This window comes from Puntigrus tetrazona, chromosome 15 (genome assembly GCF_018831695.1).
Source record: "Puntigrus tetrazona isolate hp1 chromosome 15, ASM1883169v1, whole genome shotgun sequence".
In the NCBI taxonomy this organism is placed as follows: Eukaryota; Metazoa; Chordata; class Actinopteri; order Cypriniformes; family Cyprinidae; genus Puntigrus; species Puntigrus tetrazona.
The window spans coordinates 4,639,548-4,659,819 of NC_056713.1; the positions used below are offsets into that span (position 1 = coordinate 4,639,548).

General features: G+C 39.6%; 1 protein-coding gene across 1 annotated transcript; it reads left to right on the top strand.

The window, feature by feature from the left end:
• The first annotated feature begins 1,587 nt into the window (after positions 1-1,587).
• brwd1 (bromodomain and WD repeat domain containing 1) lies at positions 1,588-19,926 on the top strand. Its single transcript, XM_043258869.1, has 42 exons — positions 1,588-1,800; positions 1,904-1,962; positions 2,066-2,095; positions 2,301-2,360; positions 3,491-3,641; positions 3,735-3,830; positions 4,511-4,671; positions 4,761-4,982; positions 5,224-5,324; positions 5,414-5,484; positions 5,610-5,710; positions 5,790-5,830; positions 6,025-6,126; positions 6,218-6,371; positions 6,685-6,819; positions 6,911-7,039; positions 7,146-7,371; positions 7,912-8,097; positions 8,404-8,587; positions 8,810-8,900; positions 8,979-9,119; positions 9,206-9,279; positions 9,488-9,710; positions 10,137-10,253; positions 10,354-10,461; positions 10,779-10,903; positions 11,002-11,084; positions 11,177-11,288; positions 11,378-11,439; positions 11,654-11,809; positions 12,773-12,893; positions 13,261-13,386; positions 13,459-13,528; positions 13,605-13,658; positions 13,798-13,923; positions 14,061-14,213; positions 14,318-14,487; positions 14,595-14,737; positions 16,111-16,248; positions 16,367-16,684; positions 16,918-17,055; positions 17,401-19,926. Exons 1-42 carry the CDS (start codon positions 1,752-1,754, stop codon positions 18,801-18,803), a joined length of 6,510 nt encoding a protein of 2,169 aa, XP_043114804.1. The 5' UTR covers positions 1,588-1,751; the 3' UTR covers positions 18,804-19,926.
• Positions 19,927-20,272: the final 346 nt, after the last annotated feature.

Here is a 20,272-nt window from a genome sequence, read left to right on the forward strand (position 1 = left end):
TTGTAATTTAAAATAATGGTTTTCTGCATAAATATTCTTAAAAATATAGCAATTCAAAGCTGAGTTTTCATTAACCATTATTTTTTTTAGGATGCTTTGAATAATAAGTTAAAAACTGCATTTATTTGAAACATATTTTGTAACTGTAATTTTGTACATATGCCACTATTTAAAGGTTTGGGGTAAAAAAAAAAAAATCCCAATACTTTTGAGTAAAGATGTGTTAAATTTATAAAAAGTGATAGTACAGACTAATTCTCTGTCAATAGAATTGCCAGAAGGATTTAGAATTAACTTGTATGATTTGTGAACCTTATCAAAGTTTCTCTAATAATGTTTTCTGTTATAAGAAGATTGAACATTCGGGAAAATAAAATGGGGTTTTAGAGTCTGGTTTTGGAAGCTTTTGTTTTAGTGTCTAAATGGTCAAGCTAAAAGTTTGTGATCAAAAGTCATAAACGCATTAAATGGTGTTGCAATCATCATGTGACCATTTCGTGGGAGACTAGTTATCAACACGGTACACTATGTACTTAGACTGTGTTTTATTCAAACCAGCTCACATCATAATAATATTCAACAAGTCCATATAACAATTTGACTAGAGTTTCACTCCAGTATATTCATCGGCTATAAAGTGTATCTGGACACTCAAAACACTTAGAATGTCACAAAAAACAAGCGGCATCTGTAAAACATTTTTTTCAACTCACGGGTGTATTTCATCCCAGTGTCAAATGTCATAAAAAATGTGATTTTGATGATTTAATAACAATGTCTGAACAAGACAGATTTATCTGAATGAACATTTCACATTTTCAAATCAGCTTTACAGAAATTCATTGTTGATGTTTGTAACATCTTAATAACTGCCAAATATAGTCACATTTAGATCATTAAAATCAGACATTTTTGTAACGACATAAACACAGGGGGAGTTGTAACAACTTGTAACTTATTTTGCAAGAAAAGTATACTTTCTGGTGCTGTGTTAAACCACTTATTTTATTATTATTTAAAATGCAATGGCATTTATACATTTTAAGTGTCTGAATACGTTTTGGCGCCACTGTAACTGCTTCAGTGTTTAAAGGAGAAAATATGAGATTTAAATAGGGGTTTATTTTAATTTTCTAATCATTGGATTCATGCTTTCTCTGTGAGGGGACATATTTGTGTAAATCCAGTCAGTTTACCACATTTCGCATAATACACATCAAAAAATCCCACGTGCATGTGCTAACAAGTAGCGGAGTCGAAAATTAATTGTTTGAAAGTCTTTAAGTATTCAAACCGTTACGTTCTCGCAAACGGTTTTACAGACAAAAGATTGAACGCTTGTACTGTCGCCATTTGGTGTGACGTCACGAACCAGCAGTTCGACAGTATTTGAACAGGAACGCGCCTTTTCATTGTTATTCGAGGAGCCCTTCGCATGGATTGACACGACAGGGAACGTTTTAATTCACGTCGAACGACTTGAACGATGAATATTTAGAGTCTTTAAATCTCCGCGTGACTTCTGTTTTGCCTGAAGAAGACCGGGAGTTTTACCCCTCCCCCTGTTTCCGGTGTTCAGGCGGAAGTAGGTATGAGCTCAGGCCTCATACTTCCAATGGCGACCGAAAACTGGCCGAACAGAAAGCGGGAGCAATCGTGGAGGGGTACGAAGCGTACAATCGACATTAAATAATTATATAATTTACCAACTACACATAAAGTTCGTCTCCAAACACCGTATTCTTTGAGCTATGGCCGATACTGCAGCCAAAAATGGGAGTATTTCACCCCTTGAATCGGGTAAGACACAAAAAGTAACATTTAGGAATATTATTAAAAGGTACTTTTCTAGATCCTTCGTCGTCAATGAAATAATAAACGATCTCGTGGTGTCCTTTCGCAGAGTTATATTACTTGATATCGCGCTATTTGAGCACGGGGCCGTGTCGGAAAGCGGCCGAGGTGAGTTGACTTTAGTCATCGAGACTTTAATGAGAGCATTGTGTTTAAAATGATGCTCGTCTGGATGAGAGCACTGAACATGGCTCATTCTCATCTGTTGCAGGCTCTCGTGTGTGAGCTGGAGGAAAATCAGGTGTGTTGCTCGAGTACTTCGTCTTTATGTCCGTCCGTCAGTGTACGGTTCCCTCTTGGATTGAAACATGGATTTGGCAGCACACTACTTCGCGTTATCGCTTGCCTTGAACTTGTTTACCTTTTTTCGCTATTGTTTTTATTAAGGTAACTTGTCGTCCGTCGATTTCCTTACGACCTTATTAACCCGGTTTATTTTTTGATAGCTCCTTCCACGTCGGTTGGATTGGGAAGGAAATGAACACCCGCGATCTTATGAAGATTTGGTAAGTGTTTTGATTTTGTTTCTGGAGCATGTGCATGGCATGTGTTAAATCCTCACACGTGTTCATTTTGTGACATATTTAGGATTGGCTTTAAATGGCAGGCATCTGTTATTTTTTTCCTTCTTTTCGATTGATTAAATTGGCGTAACACATTTGACCACTTCGTTTACACCGTGCGGCGTTATTATTATAAGTTATTCGGGGGCTCTGTGTTTTGACTGCTTCCCTATTATTTAGTGCTGTATTGCAGTTAGGGTGGGGCCTCGTCGGGTTGTGGCTACGTCACGATGTTGAAGAGTCCAATCAGATTTCAGGATCTGCCGTCGGCTTTTTATTTTGCATGTGACCTGCGCTCTGATTGGCCGATAAAGGGACCCAATTTACATAAACTCCTTGCACTCAGCCACATGAGACAGGCTTTTATTTATGTTTTCCTGAAGGGTCGTGACCGTGGTCGGTTATCTTAGGGGTGTATTAAGTGTGTAAATGTACCCGCATTAATAAGGCAACTGCTTAAAATCTGCGTTTAGATGTCTGCTTGGTTAAAAACGTATTGAGAAAGCTAAACGCCAGATGCATTCAAACAGCAAAATACTATTACTTTAGCATGCTGTATGCGTAGAGCACACACAATGTATTGCCAAAAGTATTGGTACACCCCTTCCAATTCACATGTTTGACTACTTAATTAATTTCCATGAGTGCAAATCTAATTTGCATATAATGATATTCTAGGAAATTGTGTGCTTTTTAATATAACCGTTTGGACGGGACCATTTTCTATTTTAACATGACTGCGCCTCTGTGCAATGTTAAAAAAAAAAGATATCAAAGACAGAACTTGACTGGACTGCAGAAAGCCAAGTCCTAATCCCATCTGAACACCTCTGATGTGACTTTAAATGCAGACCTTGAGCCAAACACCAATGACAAACTGTCGCTTTAATATTAGAAGCACACAATTCCCTAGAATATCACTATATGCTTTAAGGGTTACCCCACCCGAAAATGGAAAAAGAAAATTTTCAGTCACTTTTGTTTTTTGTTCATCTTCTTTGTTTTTTGTTCATTTTTTTATTTTATTTTGGTAATTCATGACATAAAGTAAAGGATCCTTTATTTTCTGCTAGGTTGCTGCCAACAGACACATTGCACCAGACCACCTGTTGCAGATATGCAAGCAGATTGGTCCGATTCTGGACAGAGAGGTTCCGTCTGGTGTGCCAGGAGTCCACTCTCTACTTGGGGCCGGGAAACACTCTTTATTGCGAACGTCTAAAGGTGAGATAAGGCTGGAGCTTTTAAGCCTCTTCTGCCTTGTCATCTATCTGAGTTTAAAAGTCACTACTGTATTCGTTCTCTCAACATCTCTAGACTGCGGCAATAGCAGATGGAAAGCCTCCACTTTCGCCGCCCTTCATAGAGGGAGACCACCTGAGAGGCCTTTAAACTGCAAGGATGCCAATATTGGTAAGTACCTTATATTTGCTGTGTCAGGGCTTATTTTTTTGGGCTACATTTTTACTGGCTAGAGAAATGAATGCTAAGATTGCCGTTTTTTTTAAGCTGGCATGAAGCGATAGATCTGATCTTTTCTTCCATGTTGTGACTCATATTCGAGTGAAACCATTTTCTCAAGTTACAGACTTTTTTTTTTTTTTTTTTTTTCATCAGGAATTGATCGGATCGTTGTTTGCTAATTGCTGTGATCTCATTCGAGTTGCAGCTTGCTGGAAGAGTAATTCTTGTTAGGATGTTGATGATTTTTGGCTTTGTTTTTTGGATTTGGAGTTGTTTTAAGATCGCTATATGCAGAATGGCGCAAATATGCACAGATAATTTAGTTGCACTTTAACAAATAACTTGAAAGCTGAAATTACATGAAGTTAAAAATATTTATAATGCTATATATGCAGCAATGTTTGAATTATAGTGCTATAATGTAACTACAGAGCAGATATTAGACATGAACCAATTATCTACTTAGCTCAACTTCTGGAAGGATGCTTTAATTGCGTCGTGTCTTATGCGTTGAATGTTGATGTAAGATGACAAACTTTCCACTGCTGAACATATCTAGACTTCTATCCTGGAAAACGGAGAAATGAAATGTTGAGTGATTTTTGTGGATTTCTTCTCTGTGGTTGTAGTGGAGGTCTGCCGAGGAAGAGAGCTCACAGGAGCTCAGCGCTTCGGCTCTATCAACCCTGTCAGCAATTATCAGCACATGAGGATGCACAGGAGGATCCTGGGACATCTCTCTGCCGTGTACTGTATAGCCTTTGATCGAACGGGTTCCAGGATTTTTACGGTGAGCGTCTGTGGTCTTTTGGAGTGCCCTCAGACTCGTCTCTTGGTCTGCTGTTGAACCTTTGACCCTGTTAATTTCCTGACCCTCAGGGTTCCGACGATGCCTTGGTGAAGATCTGGTCCTCTTTTGACGGAAGGCTTCACTCTACTCTCAGAGGACATTATGCCGAGATATCAGATCTAGCAGTTAACTTTGAGAATACCCTTATTGCTGCTGGGAGCTGCGACAAAACCATTCGAGTCTGGTGCCTTCGTACTTGTGCCCCAATGGCGGTCCTGCAGGGCCACAGTGGATCTATTACCTCTTTACAGGTAAGAGCCTTTTATGACCTTTTCGTGTTTTTGTTAACGCTAAATCAATTGGAAATCAAGCTCAAATCATGTTTTTTTTTTTCTGTAAATGCATATATCTATATATATATCTTTATGTAAAATGATTAGTAGCGCGTTACCCCTAATGATAATGTATACAATTGTTATTTTTAATGTTTCTATGCAGCTTACACAGGCATGTTGTTCTATCATGTATTTCTACTTCCTCTTTCTCTTGTAGTTCTCTCCATTAGTCAAGGGCTCCAAAAGATACATGGTGTCCACAGGAACTGATGCAACAGTGTGTTTCTGGCAGTGGGATGTTAATAATAACAGTTTCAGGTGAGGGCTCTTGATCGTGTTAGAATGAAAAAGGTATGTTTGTGTCAACTATTGAGGTTCATTGGTGGTTTCCTTTTGCTCTTCCTCAGCGATCGTCCACACAAATTCACAGAAAGGCCGAGACCTGGCGTTCAGACTGTCTGCTCTTCCTTTAGCCCTGGTGAGACAACTGAATGTTTGAACTAGAAGCTTTTTCCCCTCCCCTTTTGACACATGCATGTTTATTTAAGGTTTGGTTTTTTTTCTCAGCGCACTTTTTTTTTTTTTTTTTTTCTCTTTCTGCAGGTGGCATGTTTCTTGCAACAGGAAGCACAGATGATGTCATCAGGATATACTACCTAGGCAGTGGCAGTCCAGAAAAACTAGCTGAGCTCGACTCTCACACAGTAAGAGTGATCAGATTTTAGGAACAGATGAGTATCTTGCATGCCGTGCCGTGATTTTCAATACTTGGTTATTTTGTAGGACAAGGTGGACAGCATCCAGTTTTGTCATTCCGGAGAGAGGTAATCTTATTTACCACAAACCAATATTTTTTTTTTTTTTTTTAGTGATGCACAGAGAATTTGGTGTCTAAATGTAAAAACAGTAACTTGTAATTAGCTTCTCCTTGGCCACATTTGAACTTGACTTTTGATTTGGCTAAATTCGATTTGGTTTTTTCAAATCTCAGATTTATTTTAATGCATCTCTCTCTTAGATTTGTCAGTGGCAGTCGAGACGGCACCGCTCGTATATGGCGACTACATCAGAGACATCAGTGGAAGAGCATTTTACTAGACATGTCTGCCACTCTTCCAGGGTATGAAAACCTTCTGGAAAACTCAGCTATAGATGTTTATTGACTTTGACTTGATCTCTTAATGAAGTCGCCCCTCCTTTGTTCACTGTAGCTCTGCACCTTTAATAGAGGAGGAAAATGTTTTCAAACCCAAAGTCACCATGGTTTCCTGGGATCGCCACGATAACACGGTCATCACTGCTGTGAACAATCATCTGCTTAAAGTCTGGAATTCCTATACTGGACAGTTGCTGCATATCCTTAAAGTAAGATAGTTTACTCAGCTCAGATTCAGTTGGAACAAAGAGCTGTTGTTTATGTATGTTGCCTCAGAAGTTCTTCGGGTTAGAAGTCAATATGTTTGATATAGAACCTGTTTGGATTAATTCTAAGCATTAAAATATAATGAGCAAAACCAAAAGAGCCAAACAGATCGTAGCTTACCATTTTGAGCAAGTTCTTGTCAGTTATTATGCAATATAGATACATTTAATGAACAACCTGCACAGCCATGTGCTTAGACCAGAGGTTAAATCCTATAGTTTTATGGAGATTAATGCATTTCTCGTCACCTCGCAGGGTCACGAGGCTGAGGTGTTTGTTTTGGAGCCACATCCCTATGACCCACGCATCATGCTATCTGCAGGCCATGATGGGAATGTCTTCATATGGGATCTCATCAGAGGCACCAAAACCATGCATTACTTTAATATGGTAGAGTATCCCAATGTTCTTTCACTTTAATGTACTGAACATCCACATCTTTATTACTGACATGCCAAAAAAAACCTGTTTTTGTTCAAAGATTGAAGGTCAAGGACATGGTGCTGTATTTGACTGTAAGTTTACCACTGATGGGCATCGCTTTGCAATGACAGACTCTCATGGACATCTGGTTATTTTTGGCTTTGGGAGCTCTAAGCCTTATGAGAAGGTTTGTTTGTTTGTTTGTGCCAAGACAAACAAGTATAAACAACTTACAAGCTTCTATTCATAATTTCTATTTATCTATTTCTTTCTTTCTCCATGTTAATCCGTAGCTTCCAGACCAGGTGTTTTTCCACACAGACTATCGGCCGCTGATCCGGGACTCAAATGGGTTTGTTCTGGATGAGCAGACCCAGCAGGCCCCACATCTGATGCCTCCTCCCTTCCTGGTGGACGTTGATGGTAACCCTCACCCTCCCAGATTCCAAAGACTGGTCCCAGGAAGAGAAAACATTGCAGACGAGCATCTAGTCCCTCAACTGGGTTACGTCGCTACAAGTAAGTCCCTGTTGTTGCCGTCATTTTTTTTCCAGTGTGTCCCTAGTTCGCTGTTGTCTGCTCTAACATGACGTGGGCTAACCTGTAAACAGAGCACAGAAAAACCAGTTTCAGAACCAGTTCTTTTGTTTAAAAAAAAAAAAACACCTCATTTATTTATTTATTTTTCATCAAAAGCCATAACTGAAATGAATCTTATTTAAAAAAATAAAAATATTTATTGGTAATTCAAAACCGATTTGTGAATTGTGCTTTAGTGGTAAGAAAAAAAAAAGGATGTAACATTGTCTGTGTGAATAGCGGCATTTTCTTTGTGCATTTGCTAGTTAAAGTCATTCCGGTGATTTTTTTTTTTTTTTTTTTTTTTTTTTTTACGGCAATTTACTGTGTGGAAGGGGCTTTTCAATTCTTCGCTGTCAGGCCAAATTAAAGAGCGCTAAAAAACTTACTTAATCTCTTTTCATATAAAAAAAGTACAAAGCACAAAATACACTGATCGTATGGAAAGCTTCTGACTGCCCCCTTTTAAAAATGTTTCAGGTGATGGTGAGGTGGTGGAGCAGGTGATCAGTCAGCAGTCTGCGGAGAGCGAGGAGGTTCGTCACAGCGCGTTGGATTTTGCCATACGCCAGCTTCAGGAGCACCAGGACAGACAGGTCGCGGTTCAGGCAGAGAGTGGTGTTCCCGCTCCTGCCCGTGTGCCAGAGCCAGGAACTCCCCGCAGAGGTGCCTTTATGTTCAACTTCATTAACATGTAGCCTTCAGGGTTCCTACGTGGTTTCAGGTCTGGAAAGGTATGAAAAAAAGAAAGCAGAGTATTGAAAATTTGTGTTTCCATATTTTTTTTGGCATATAAAAAAAGAACTTAAATATGTTAAATATGGTCTAAAAAACTACAGAGAGGAAAATTTGAGACCAGAGAAATATGATATAGTGTAGGAACCCTGAATCTTAGAGCAGCATCCACTTCTGTACATTTGCGGTTAAAGCTCCACAATGTTCCATCTAATGTAGCTGTGTATGTTTGCACAGTGTCCCTGAACGAGCGCATGGAGGTTCAGTCTCCACCTAATGTGGGTTTACGGCGCAGCGGACAGGTAGAGGGAGTCCGGCAGATGCACCAGAATGCTCCACGCAGTCAGATGGCAACAGAGAGGGACCTTCAGGCCTGGAGACGCAGGGTGGTGGTGCCCGAGCTTACATCGAGTGGCTACAGGTTAATTTTGTTATTTAATGTTTTAGTCAGTATTTTTTTTTCGATATACAAATTATACATGTCGGTAAAATATTTAGTAGTGTGTTCAGTTGCTGAAAAGTAATCAGAAAGTAAACAAGAAAGCGATTGGTTGGTCTTCAGATGGTGCGAATGTCGATTAAGCAAACACCCTGCACTCTTGATGTACAGAAATCTAATTTACTGAATGACTTGTTCATTTAGTGCACAGGAGTCGTTCAGACTAGCGAAGGGTGAGGAGGAGGTCACCCTTTACAACACCAAGAGAAGGAGAGTGGCCCACACCACCTTCAGGGTAGGGTTCTGCCTCCTTATCAACCGTATCGTGGGTACTGATGTCAGCACTGAGTTAAACATCCTGTTCTGGCTACAGGATGATTCTGATGAGGAAGAGCCGGGCCTCAAACGAGGACAGTCACGCAAACGGCAGAAGAATCAGGAGCGTAAAGAGAGTCTAGTTGAGGAGTTCATGGAGTTCTCATGTGAGGAGGGGGAGGAAACGGCGTCTTCTGAGGTCGAGTGTTTGTGTTAATTCACTTTTTAAAATACTCTTATGCCGTGTCATGCATGTTAAAAATTATATGTGTGTTAATGGTGCAGGGCAGTGAAATCGAGGGCAGCGACGTTGATTCATCTGTTGAGGATGAAGAGGAATGGAGGAGTGATAGCTCAAGGTATTTATTCTGCCGTCGTAGTAATATTAAAAAGGAAGTGCGTAATGTCTGGCACTAGGGAATTGCTGTTTATTTCCAATAATAATCCACAGTAAATCTAATTCAATTTAAAATCGGGTATGTTCAGTTGAAATTTTGAATGACGTTAATGAGTTTATTTTTGGGTATCCCTGATTAAACATTAACAAGTGTCTTTGTTCATAATTAGTCGCTCCTCCAGTGATTATTCAGACTGGATGGCAGATGCAGGAATAAGTTTGCGACCAACTGCGTCTCCGTCGTCCCGGCGGCGCACAAGTCGCAGGATCAGCAGCTCTGAGGAAGAGGACGAGGAGGACGAAGATGTAGCAGACGAGGAGCAAACCATAGACGAAGAGGAACAGGTGTCTTCACCCCGAAAGCACAAGAAAGCCAAAAGCAAAACACCAAAGGTGTGCAGCACAGCCATTACTGTCAATATTATACATTTTAATGAGAATGCCATTTGCAACGGATTTTATTTACACTGTTAAAATAGCTTGATTCTCTGCTATTTATTCTACTTAATGCAAATATTGTCTATCTGCACCTCAGTATTGTAGTACATGATAAAATAGTGTGTAATAATAACTTGAATGTAAATGATTATTAAATGGATGCCACCTTATTGGGATAATAAAGCCCTCCCTACACCTAACCTAACTCTACCCGACATTTTATTCTGAGTGTTTATTTAAACTATGTAAAGAATATGGCATAGGTCCAGTGCAAAAGTATAAACATCCTTTAGTCTAAATAGACACACTTTGTTTTTATTGTAGGCCTGTGGTTTTTAAAAATAACTATGGGAGTTTTAATGCGCTTTTTGTTGTCCTTAGCAACCAAAACCAAGGCCGCCCATTAATAGAGAAATCTCAAACGAGTTCCGTCCCTCAGCATGGATTACTGACTTCATTCCCCGAAAGTCCCCCTTCGTCCCTCAAATGGGAGACGAGGTACAGAAAAAGTTTTCAACTCTTTTATTTTAACGTGCAGCTGATTCATGTCTAAATTGTATTAAAAAAACCCTCTTATTTATTTTTCATTTGTCCGTAGGTCATCTATTTTCGTCAAGGTCATGAGGCGTATGTGGATGCAGTCTGCAGGACTAACCTTTACCCCATTAACCCAGACAGACAGCCATGGAAGAAGATGGAGTTAAGAGTAAGATCAGCAACAAAGTGTTTTGTATTTGTTTTTCCTGACACAGATGCATTCATTCGTAAGTTCTTTGCACAACTCTGCACTGATCTGATCTCAACAGTACGCATATACACATTAGTAACTAAACTAATATGATCGTGATTGTCATGATCTGAAATGCTTGGGCCTATCAAAACTATAATTGACTTCACAGAAATGCGTTTGTTCTATTTAATCTTAAATGCACTACTTTTAAGTAATACATGCAACTCGCTTACTTTCAAAGCCAGACATGCTGCGAACGTTAAAAGTTATTATAAACCGTTTGTTTTTACCAGGACCAAGAGTTTGTAAAAATAACGGGGATCAAGTATGAAGTGTGCCCTCCAACTCTGTGCTGTCTGAAACTGACCCAGATTGACCCTGGAACAGGCAAAATAACAGACAGATCCTTTTCAATAAAGTAAGTTGGCGAGACAGTTGAAATTTTAGTTATATTGGCAAAGATGTGTCTTGGTGTGGATTAAGCAGAAGTACATGTTTTGGTGCCATTTTTCTTAGATATCATGATATGCCGGATGTGATTGATTTTCTGGTGCTGCGTCAAAGCTACGACGAAGCACGTAGCAGAGTGTGGACATCCAGTAAGTTTGGAGCCATTGAGTTTATTTTGGTAGCCTGCTTTTATTCCTACCGAGTCATGTCTGTCTTGGTTTTCGTGCTTCGTTTGCTCTAGGTGATAGGTTTCGCTCTGTGATCGATGACGCCTGGTGGTTCGGGACCATAGTTTGTCAGGAACCGTATCAGTCTGAATATCCTGACAGCCTTTTTCAGTGCTTCAAAGTCAAGTAAGCCCAAACTGAGTTATTTCAGTGTTTGTGCTGCAGTCCTTTGGCTCTGCGTTTCTTTTTTTTTTTTAACGCCCATGTTTTTGCAGATGGGACAATGGTGAGACAGAAAAACTCAGTCCATGGGACGTGGAGGCCATTCCTGAAAACGGTACTTCTGACCCCTCGAACATTATCTTAAACCAGATGCATGATATGTTTCTTGCACTTTTTCACGCCAGTTGAGATAAAATTTGTATATCGGCACTAAATATTGAGTTTGTATGTGTACTCCTTTTTCTAACAGGAAGGTACTTTGTCATTGCGCTCTAAATGAAGCAAGTGGTTTATTTATTGGGTTATTAATATTATTTGTGTCTCTGCAGCTGAGCAGCCGGAGTCTGAGAGTGCAGGAGTGCCAGTGACCGATGAGGAGATGATGGATATCCTGTATAAACCTCAGGAGGGTGAATGGGGGGGCAAGGGTCGAGACCAAGAGAGTGCACGCATCATGGCAGGCATTGAACAGCTTGTGACTGTGGGTGCGTTATCTTATTTTTACTATCTTTTTTTTTCTATTAAGCAATTGAAATTTTAACGAACTAGTTGGAGTAGGGATAGTTGAGTTTATTTTTTGTTTGATGTAGTTTAAACTACAAAGATGGAAAAACAATGTGCTTGTAACAATGATTCCAGTTATCCTGAGAGGATAAGCAATTGAATTTTATTACATTTTCTAAACCCAAAAAAGTAAAAATGTCATCTTGTGCTTCGGCATGGTGACAAAAATGTTTTTCTCCTTTTAAAACTGGCTAAATGTAAACTTTAAAGAACAGCGAGGAGCCAGGGTGATTGTGATCTTAACAGCTAGCGTGGGTGATTATAGTCATTTTTCATATCGTTATATTGCCAGGCTGTTAGATGGACGATATTATTGTGTATGGTAGCACGGGAGAGACCCTCTGTACTTGTCACAGGCATTTTCATAACGGATGCGGTGACTTGTAATCTGCGTGCATTAAGAGAGCGAGCGAGAGAGCCTGGAAGCACCAATAACCAAATTAATATAATTTCAAGCATACTGAAAAACTGACATGTTAAATCTAAAAATATTTAAAGCGGCTAGTTCATATATTCGGATACAGCAGTCATGCATCGCAATTAGGACTGCGTGTCCTACTGTGATAAGTTTGCTGCATCTGCGTGAAAATTAACGGTCGAGCTAAAAATCAAAGGTACGTTTATTTTAAAGACTAACAGTTTACACTAAATATTGGACTTCAACACGTTAAAGATAAGTGTTTTCAGGTAGCCTCAGTTCACATATTTGGAGTAAAGTTCTATTAAACGGATACATAATTACTACGCTTCAGACCCCATGCCCTACGACGAGCCCCGTTTAGTTTTATTCGTAGCTGTACATGTATATACAGCATATATGTAAATGAACGCTTCAACTGTGATCCTCTGACGCATGAAATGTCAATTTTTGTCCTTTTCAACAGATATCGTGGCCCCTTTCTCTGGTCCGGTCGACCTCACTCAATATCCAACTTATTGTGCTATCATTGCATATCCCACCGACCTCAACACCATCAAGCTGCGGCTCAAGCACAACTTCTACAGGTTTGTAGCTTAGAAGGTCCGGGCCACCTAAAAATAAAAATTGTCATTGTTCACTCATCTCCGTAACATTTCTAAACTCTAAAATGAAAGTCTTTGTTTCATGATGCATGCAAGTAGAAATTTAGAAGAATGATCTTGCTGCTGTTTTCCATCTAACCCTTAAGACTTTAATTCATTTTAATAAAAAACTAATGAAACCTGAGATTTCTGGCCCTCAATTAGAAATCCATACCATCGAGGCTTTGATAAAAAAAATAAAAAAATAAATAAATTGAGTGGCTTAACCTAAGTCGGCTGAAGAGACGCTTAATATGAGCAGATTTAATTTAGATTTTTTTTTTTTTTTTTTTTTTTTTTTGTTTTTTAGGAGACTGTCTGCGTTGATCTGGGATGTAAAACACATCGAACAAAATGCCAAGACTTTCAATGAGCCCCGCAGCAAGATTGCACAGTCTGCAAAAATCATAACAAATGTTCTCCTGAAGTTCATAAGGTTGGTCTTTAGTGAAGATCTATTTGTGATTTTGTTCTGTAATTGTAGTAACTTTGTTTCCCTTGGTTGCAGTAAACCTCACTGTACAGATATTATGGAGATCTACAATGCTGTTGAAAACATGGAGTACTCTGAAGATGAGGTGAGTGTATTTGCTTCACCTGTATTTCCTTTGCCTTTTCTGCAAAGCATGAGATTGATTCAGGTGTGGATTTTAGGACATGGATGACATTGATGCACCTGGGACTTCTGCAGGACAAAGACTTCGCCAGGTAGTGTAAGATATTGGTAGAAATGTCACCAGATATCATGTTACACAGTTGATTATCCCACTATATCTGCCCTTTGATTTTAAAAAGTTTGTTTAGATGGAAAAAATGAATGCTTAAGACACTGTTTTGAATTCGCCAGCCATCACTGGAGGTTGTGCAGGACAGGGACGCATGGAAGGACCACTGCAAACGTTTGCTGGACTACATGTTTGAGTGCGAGGATTCAGAGCCGTTCCGGGTTCCTGTAGATCAGAGAGAATATCCTGTGAGTCCTAAAAACAAATCGGCCAAATAATGTTAGGGAAGTGATTATCTGTCTTGACCTGGAGATGTGGATCTGGTTTAAAGGTGGGATCAAGCATTGTCAGCAGGAAGTTAATTGCGTCCTCTTTGTGTGTCCAGGATTACTGTAATATTATCGACACCCCTATGGACCTTGGAACAGTGCGGCTAACTCTTGAAGACGAACGATATGAAAATCCCATAGACCTTTGCAAGGACACCAGGCTTATTTTTGCCAATGCTAAAGCCTACACGCCGAACAAACGGTCAAAGGTAATGCACCGGTGACTTGTATAATAGTGTCTATTTTCTGCTTGCGTTTTTGCATAATTATTGAATATGTTCAATTGATGTTCTTGCATGATTTGATTTGACAGATTTATAGTATGACATTGCGACTGTCAGCATTTTTCGAGGAGAGTATACGAAAAATCATTTCAGACTATAAGACTGCCATCAAAAGCAGCTTAAAGCTGCGACGCAGTCAAAGATTCAGGAAGAAATTACAGCATCAGGAGTCGGCTCCTTCTAGCCAAGGATCCACACGGTAAGCCCTGCCATGTTCATGCTGCTGTCCCTTATTGTACTTCTAATCTAGACAAAGAAGTGTTTGCATTTAGTCACTTTTTTTTTTTATTTTCCTCTCCCCCCTAGTCAAAAGAGGGCTACTATAAAAACTCAGGAAAACACAGAACAGTCTACAGCCAAATCTACCTCAGCCAAAGTGTCTGGACCAGAGCGCCGCAGAGTCAATGAAGCCAAGGATACCTTCAGACGGAGTTGCTCATCTTCATCCGGTAAAACAGACAACTATTTGTTTGAAATTATTATTATTAAAATATAAGGCACTCTGATGCAGCTGCACCTGTTTTGGGTGTACTATACCTTTAAAAATGTTTTTTTTTTTTTTTTTTTTTTTTTTTTTTTTTAATGAGCAGACTCTCAACTGCATTATTCACTGACAGTCTTCAGCATGGTTATGTGGACTGGATCCAAATGCAATCCCATGTGTCCTACATGTAAATTTAAATGCATTTAACTGATCATTTTGAAATATATCTGTTTAAAAAGCATTAAAATGTTATCAGTAGGGTTACAATGAGATTTTTTTTATCTTTTTAGAACCAATCTAATAGTGAAAATTAAGGATCTGTTTATACCCATCTAATTTAATACCAGCAATTTTTTTTGTTGTTGTTTTTTATAAATGTAGAATTTCTATTGGCTTAATTTAAAATCAAAAGACACCTATGTATAGCGCAGTAATGAAGGCAGCAACATGTGGTAGATAAAACAGGAAAAAAGACTTAATAATTTTTCACCGTGCAGAAATGATACGCTTGAAAAAACACGGAGTCACAGTGATCAGGCTACGCGCTCCTCTGAGACGGCATAGAAATCTTCAAAAGGGAAGATATGATTGATGCGTAGTGTATTAAATCTGTGCAATGCTATATTGAGCATTTCTCTTGATAGCTTTAAATCTCTTACTGGGTGCTTTTTAAGAGAGTTTTGACTGTAGTAACCGAACGCGACTGCTAAATGGAGGATGACGGACAGCCCCAGCTGAGAGAACTTAAATTGAAAATCATTAAATTCTCATCTGTACATCTGCACCATTGAACTGTGGAACAGCTTCAGAACACTTATGGTGCATTTTAATGTTTTTGTGTATAGTACACACACAATATCGGATTTGGACTGGTCTTGTCTGATTGAAAATGACAGTACCATGGACCTGATACCGATCCTGAGTATCAGGTCGATGCATCCCTAGTTATAAGTTTCCGTATAAAACTAGCGTACAAATGTTGCACATTTATGGAAAAATGTACATTTAAATGGAGTAATATGTTGCTATTTTACTTATTGTATTATCTTTTTGCATATCACATTTTAAAATGAATTTTGCTGCCCATATGCTTCCATACTACCTCTACCAATGGTTATTCCTGTTGAATATGCAGTCCTTTAATGGCACCATTCTTTAGAAAGCCACCAGGTGGAGCCGTTTGTGTATGACCAGGTATCATAGACAATAATTAACTAGAAAATGCTGGTAAATCTGTAATTTAAAAATAAATTATTACTACTATTTTTTTTACATGGGACTTTCAGAATCTCTGGAATGACCACCAGGTGCTAAAGACAGTTTGTGCTTTTGATATAGGTTCTGATCATGACAGCAAACAATCTCAGAGTCAGTCGGAAGAGGATGATGAGCATTCATCTTCATCTCGTGTCTTCAGACGACAGACTAGAGCCACAAGAAGAGCTGCACAGAATAATGGAGCAAAACGCAGACATGGTGGGATCCTTAGAAGGACTGTGTGCGGTTGAAATGCCAAGCGCTTTCAGCTAAAGGATAATGATACATACTTATTATTGACAATTACAAACTAACTAATTTGTCTTATGTGTCTTAGAGAGCCATGCCAAGATGAATGGGCACAGCAGGTCACATGAGCGTCAGAGACCACGATCCTGCAGCGATTCTGACCAAGAGCCTTCACAAGGCTCGGACGCCTCCCAGAACGAGTCCTCATCGTCTGTCAGTCGCCGGCCGAGGGCACGCAAGACCGCCATGGCAGCAGTTAATAAGATGAAGCTCATGGATACTCTGGAAGACGATGAAGGCTCGGACGAGGAGGGCCGTGGAGGCAGCACCCGGCCTGCGACCCGTGCTAGCAAACGTTCTACTGTCATTCAGAGCAGTTCTGATTCAGAAGAAGAGGAGGAAGAAGGTATAACCATCTACACAGCTTGCACACTGACTGGAATTTACGTGTTTTTTCAGGGTTAAAAATGTTGAAAATTTAACCTGATTCGAATTTTTCTGACATTTTTATTCATTAACATGAAAATTTTGGACAATAATTGTGCAGTGAAGTTTACATTGAAATTGTGTCGGGGGGGGGGGGACTAATAAACCTTAAACGTAAATTCCCTCCTTTTATTTTTATGGGTATTCTCACAGAGTCAAATGAAAGTGACGTTTCAGCCAGCGAAGAAGAGAAAAGTGATGGCAGCGCAGACAGTGATTCATCCTCTCGAAGCAAAGCGGATAGTAGAAGTGCTGGGCGCAGACCATCTAGAAGACCAACAGAAAAAAAAGGTGCGTTTGATATATTCCTTGAGCTCCATAATCGGCATTAAAATCAGATTTTATTCATCTGCACCTTTCTGGTTTATCAAGCGTGTTTTTACAAAGTCTGTCATCTTCGCGATGACAAACCAATAAAATATGCTAGAAAATTTCCCTTGCTCAGGCTCAAACAAAAACGGCCCAATTGCTAGGTCAATAGTTTAACCGTTTTGCACAATCCAGTCAACTCCTCTATAAATCGAGGTTTGCGCCTTTTAAATTTAAAGTGCAAAATGATACCATTTTTAAATGGTACTTTAAGCATTAATGGTCCACTGACACTAAAGAAAGGCACTCTTGTTTTTCTACTTTTAGAAACATCTCCTTTCATAAATGGGCACAGCACCAAACGGCAACGAGTGAAAAGTGAGGATAACACAGATGATGGGGAGAGTCTAAATGAAAGTGTGAACGGGGAGTCGGACGAGGATCTCGTTGTCAGGCGGAAGTCAACCAGGAAGACTGCAAAAGCCGCTGTCACTAAAATAAAAGAATTGAATGACACTGATGCTGAAGAAGAGAATTGCTCCAGAGACCGACGTCAGAAAAATCGGCCTAGCAAGCATGATTCTGAAAGGAGTTCCGATGAGGATGTTGAGGTGCCCAAAACTCAAAAGCACCCTTATCAAAACGGAAGGAAGGTGGATCCTAAAGAGCTGAAGAGGAGTAAAGCACCATCAGAAAGCCAAGAACAAGCTTCTGCCACAAAACAGCAAGTTACCCGCAAAAAAATCTCAACCACAGATGCATTAACATCAACCACCCAGGACTCAGAGGACCTCAGTGATGTTTCAGAAAAGGCTCTTCCTGCTCGCAGGAAGAGAATTAAATCAGAAGATGAAGAGAATCAAAGTGATGGCGAAGAAAGAAGGTCGCTCAGAAACCGTAAGTGTGTGTCCAACACCCGCAAAAAGAAGATTGAAGCAAGGTCGGATGCCTCCAGTTCACAAAGTGAAGAGGAGGTTGACCGGAGGAAAAAGGAGGATACTTCCTCTGATGAATGGCAAAAGAGCGACGCATCGGACAAGAAGGCACATCTGAGGAGGAAACCTTGCATTAAAGTTGCATCCAAAGGAGTCTTTCTTAGAACGCTTCCCAAGAAGAGCTACATTATGGAGGACTCTGATGAAGAATTCAGTCCTGAGATCGAGATGCAATCGAAGAATGGAAGGAGCAAGGAGCGGGCTAACCCCCGGGCAAGAAAACCATCAGGTGGTAACTCCAAAAGAAAACGTGGCGGCTCTTCAGAGTCTGAAGACACGGACAATAAAAGCAGTAGGACCAGTGATGAAAACGAGGGCATGACGCCTCAAAGAAAAAATGCGAAGCGCTACAAGCGCTTGAAAGGCTCAACGGACTCTGAGAGTGACTCAGAAACGAGGTCTAAATCAGAGAATGGTCGGCTTCCCAAGGCAACCCGCCAACAACGGAAGCAAAGTGAAAGCGACGAAGGAAGCGAAGAAGATGATGATGATGATGGAAGCGACTCTGAGAGCGAAGAGTCTGGGGAGTCTGAATCAGATGCCAGCTCAGGTTCACAGAGCACTCCAAAGAGAAGACTTCGAGACCGTGGCCGAGGAACCGCACGGTCCGGGAAACGTCAGAGGGATGTTTCTAATGAGGATAGCGACGTGTCGTACGGGAAACCCAGACGGGCCACGCGCATCCGGACCAGAAACAGAGGCAAACGGACTGTGAATTACCAAGACAGCGAATGAAGGACTTTGGGCGGTTGAGCCATGTAAGAGACACTAACTGGAGACCTTGAAGACACACTTGATTGTCCCTACATAAAAACAATGGTAGTAGCACTGGAGTCCTCGATATACTGTGAATCAGTTTCATTCAGGGATATTTATGTTTTCTATGAAAAAAAAACTAAACGAAACAAAAACAAACAAATCAGAAATTAATTCTAAAGAGATGTATTTCATTTACTGGTTTGACTTCTCAAACCAGCCCCAACTCTGTGATTCGGCCAACAGGAAAGACTGCATAGAGGAGCATTGTTTGCTTGGGTGCTATCCTAAATAATATACCTCCCGTTTAATCGAGCATATTTGCTGGCTTGCACTAAAAGGCACACTGTAATGAGGTATTTTATACACTAGTTCTGCATTAGAAACTCAGGGGTCAACTACGTTTACCATATTCTCAGACTTGCATTTTTTTTCTTTTGGTTTTTAGCTCTAGGATTCTAGTGTCATATATTTTTGACTAGAGCGTTTAGGTCCAAAACACTTTATGAAAACGAACAAGTCGTCTTTGACTCTGACACACACACATTCTGTATTGTCACTGTTAAAGGGATCGTTGAGCCAAAATGTACAAATGTTTTTCTTCCTGTCACCTTTTGGTTCCTCTTTCTTTGACCATATTTCCAGGTTTTTGAGAGTCGGTTTGTAGCAAGCATTGTATATTTCCTTTGTCGAGCATTACTTTTTTTCTTTTTTCTTTTCTTTTTGTATTCATATGAGATGAATTGCCATGCCATGAACTATGAATTGGTACCTATTTGCTAAGTACAGTAAATCAAACGAGTACTTCCAGCAAAGTACTGTGATTTCTCATATTGGGAAGACGTTTTAGTGATCTGTGTTGCATACTTTCAGTATTAATTCCTTTTCAGACTTAACTTATGAACAGCAATTAACTTTTGTATGCAGTCTTTGAATTGTGCATCGCCGTTTATGTAATGCAAGTTGTTATTTGGCATTTTGCTTGATGTCTTTTTCATAAGAGCTTCTTTAATACAAGTTTCACTGAGAATGATAAGCCTGTTGGCCGCTTAAGTGAGAGAGGGATGACTTCCTATGAATAAAGTACTGTTTCAGGTTGGAATTGGAATTTGTTTTTCTTAACCAATTTGCTTGAGAAATTAGCTGATGGAAGACAAATAAAAAAGACAAATCTCACATTTCGTTTACCTGTTAGAACTGATCATGATTGGATGTAATTTTTTTTTTTACATTTTTCTTTTTATATAAAAAAAAATAGATGAATGCCACTTTATTGGAATAAAAGTTCCCTACAGTTAGTAATTCATAGAAGTATGAAAGCTGTTACTGCTTTTAATCTCACACTGTAATATCGCACGTTATTCACACATAACACCGCGCACATGTGAAAGTAAAGAGCCTAACTAAACTATATATATATATATATATATATATATATATATATATAT

What these genes read in the sequence shown, in the direction of transcription:
- brwd1 (XM_043258869.1), top strand. Translation starts at nt 1,752, where the DNA reads ATGGCCGATACTGCAGCCAAAAATGGGAGTATTTCACCCCTTGAATCG. An exon ending in TGGCCCACACCACCTTCAGG is followed by an intron (nt 8,901 to 8,978) that starts GTAGGGTTCTGC and finishes TTCTGGCTACAG; the next exon opens with GATGATTCTGATGAGGAAGA. An exon ending in TGAACAGCTTGTGACTGTGG is followed by an intron (nt 11,810 to 12,772) that starts GTGCGTTATCTT and finishes CCTTTTCAACAG; the next exon opens with ATATCGTGGCCCCTTTCTCT.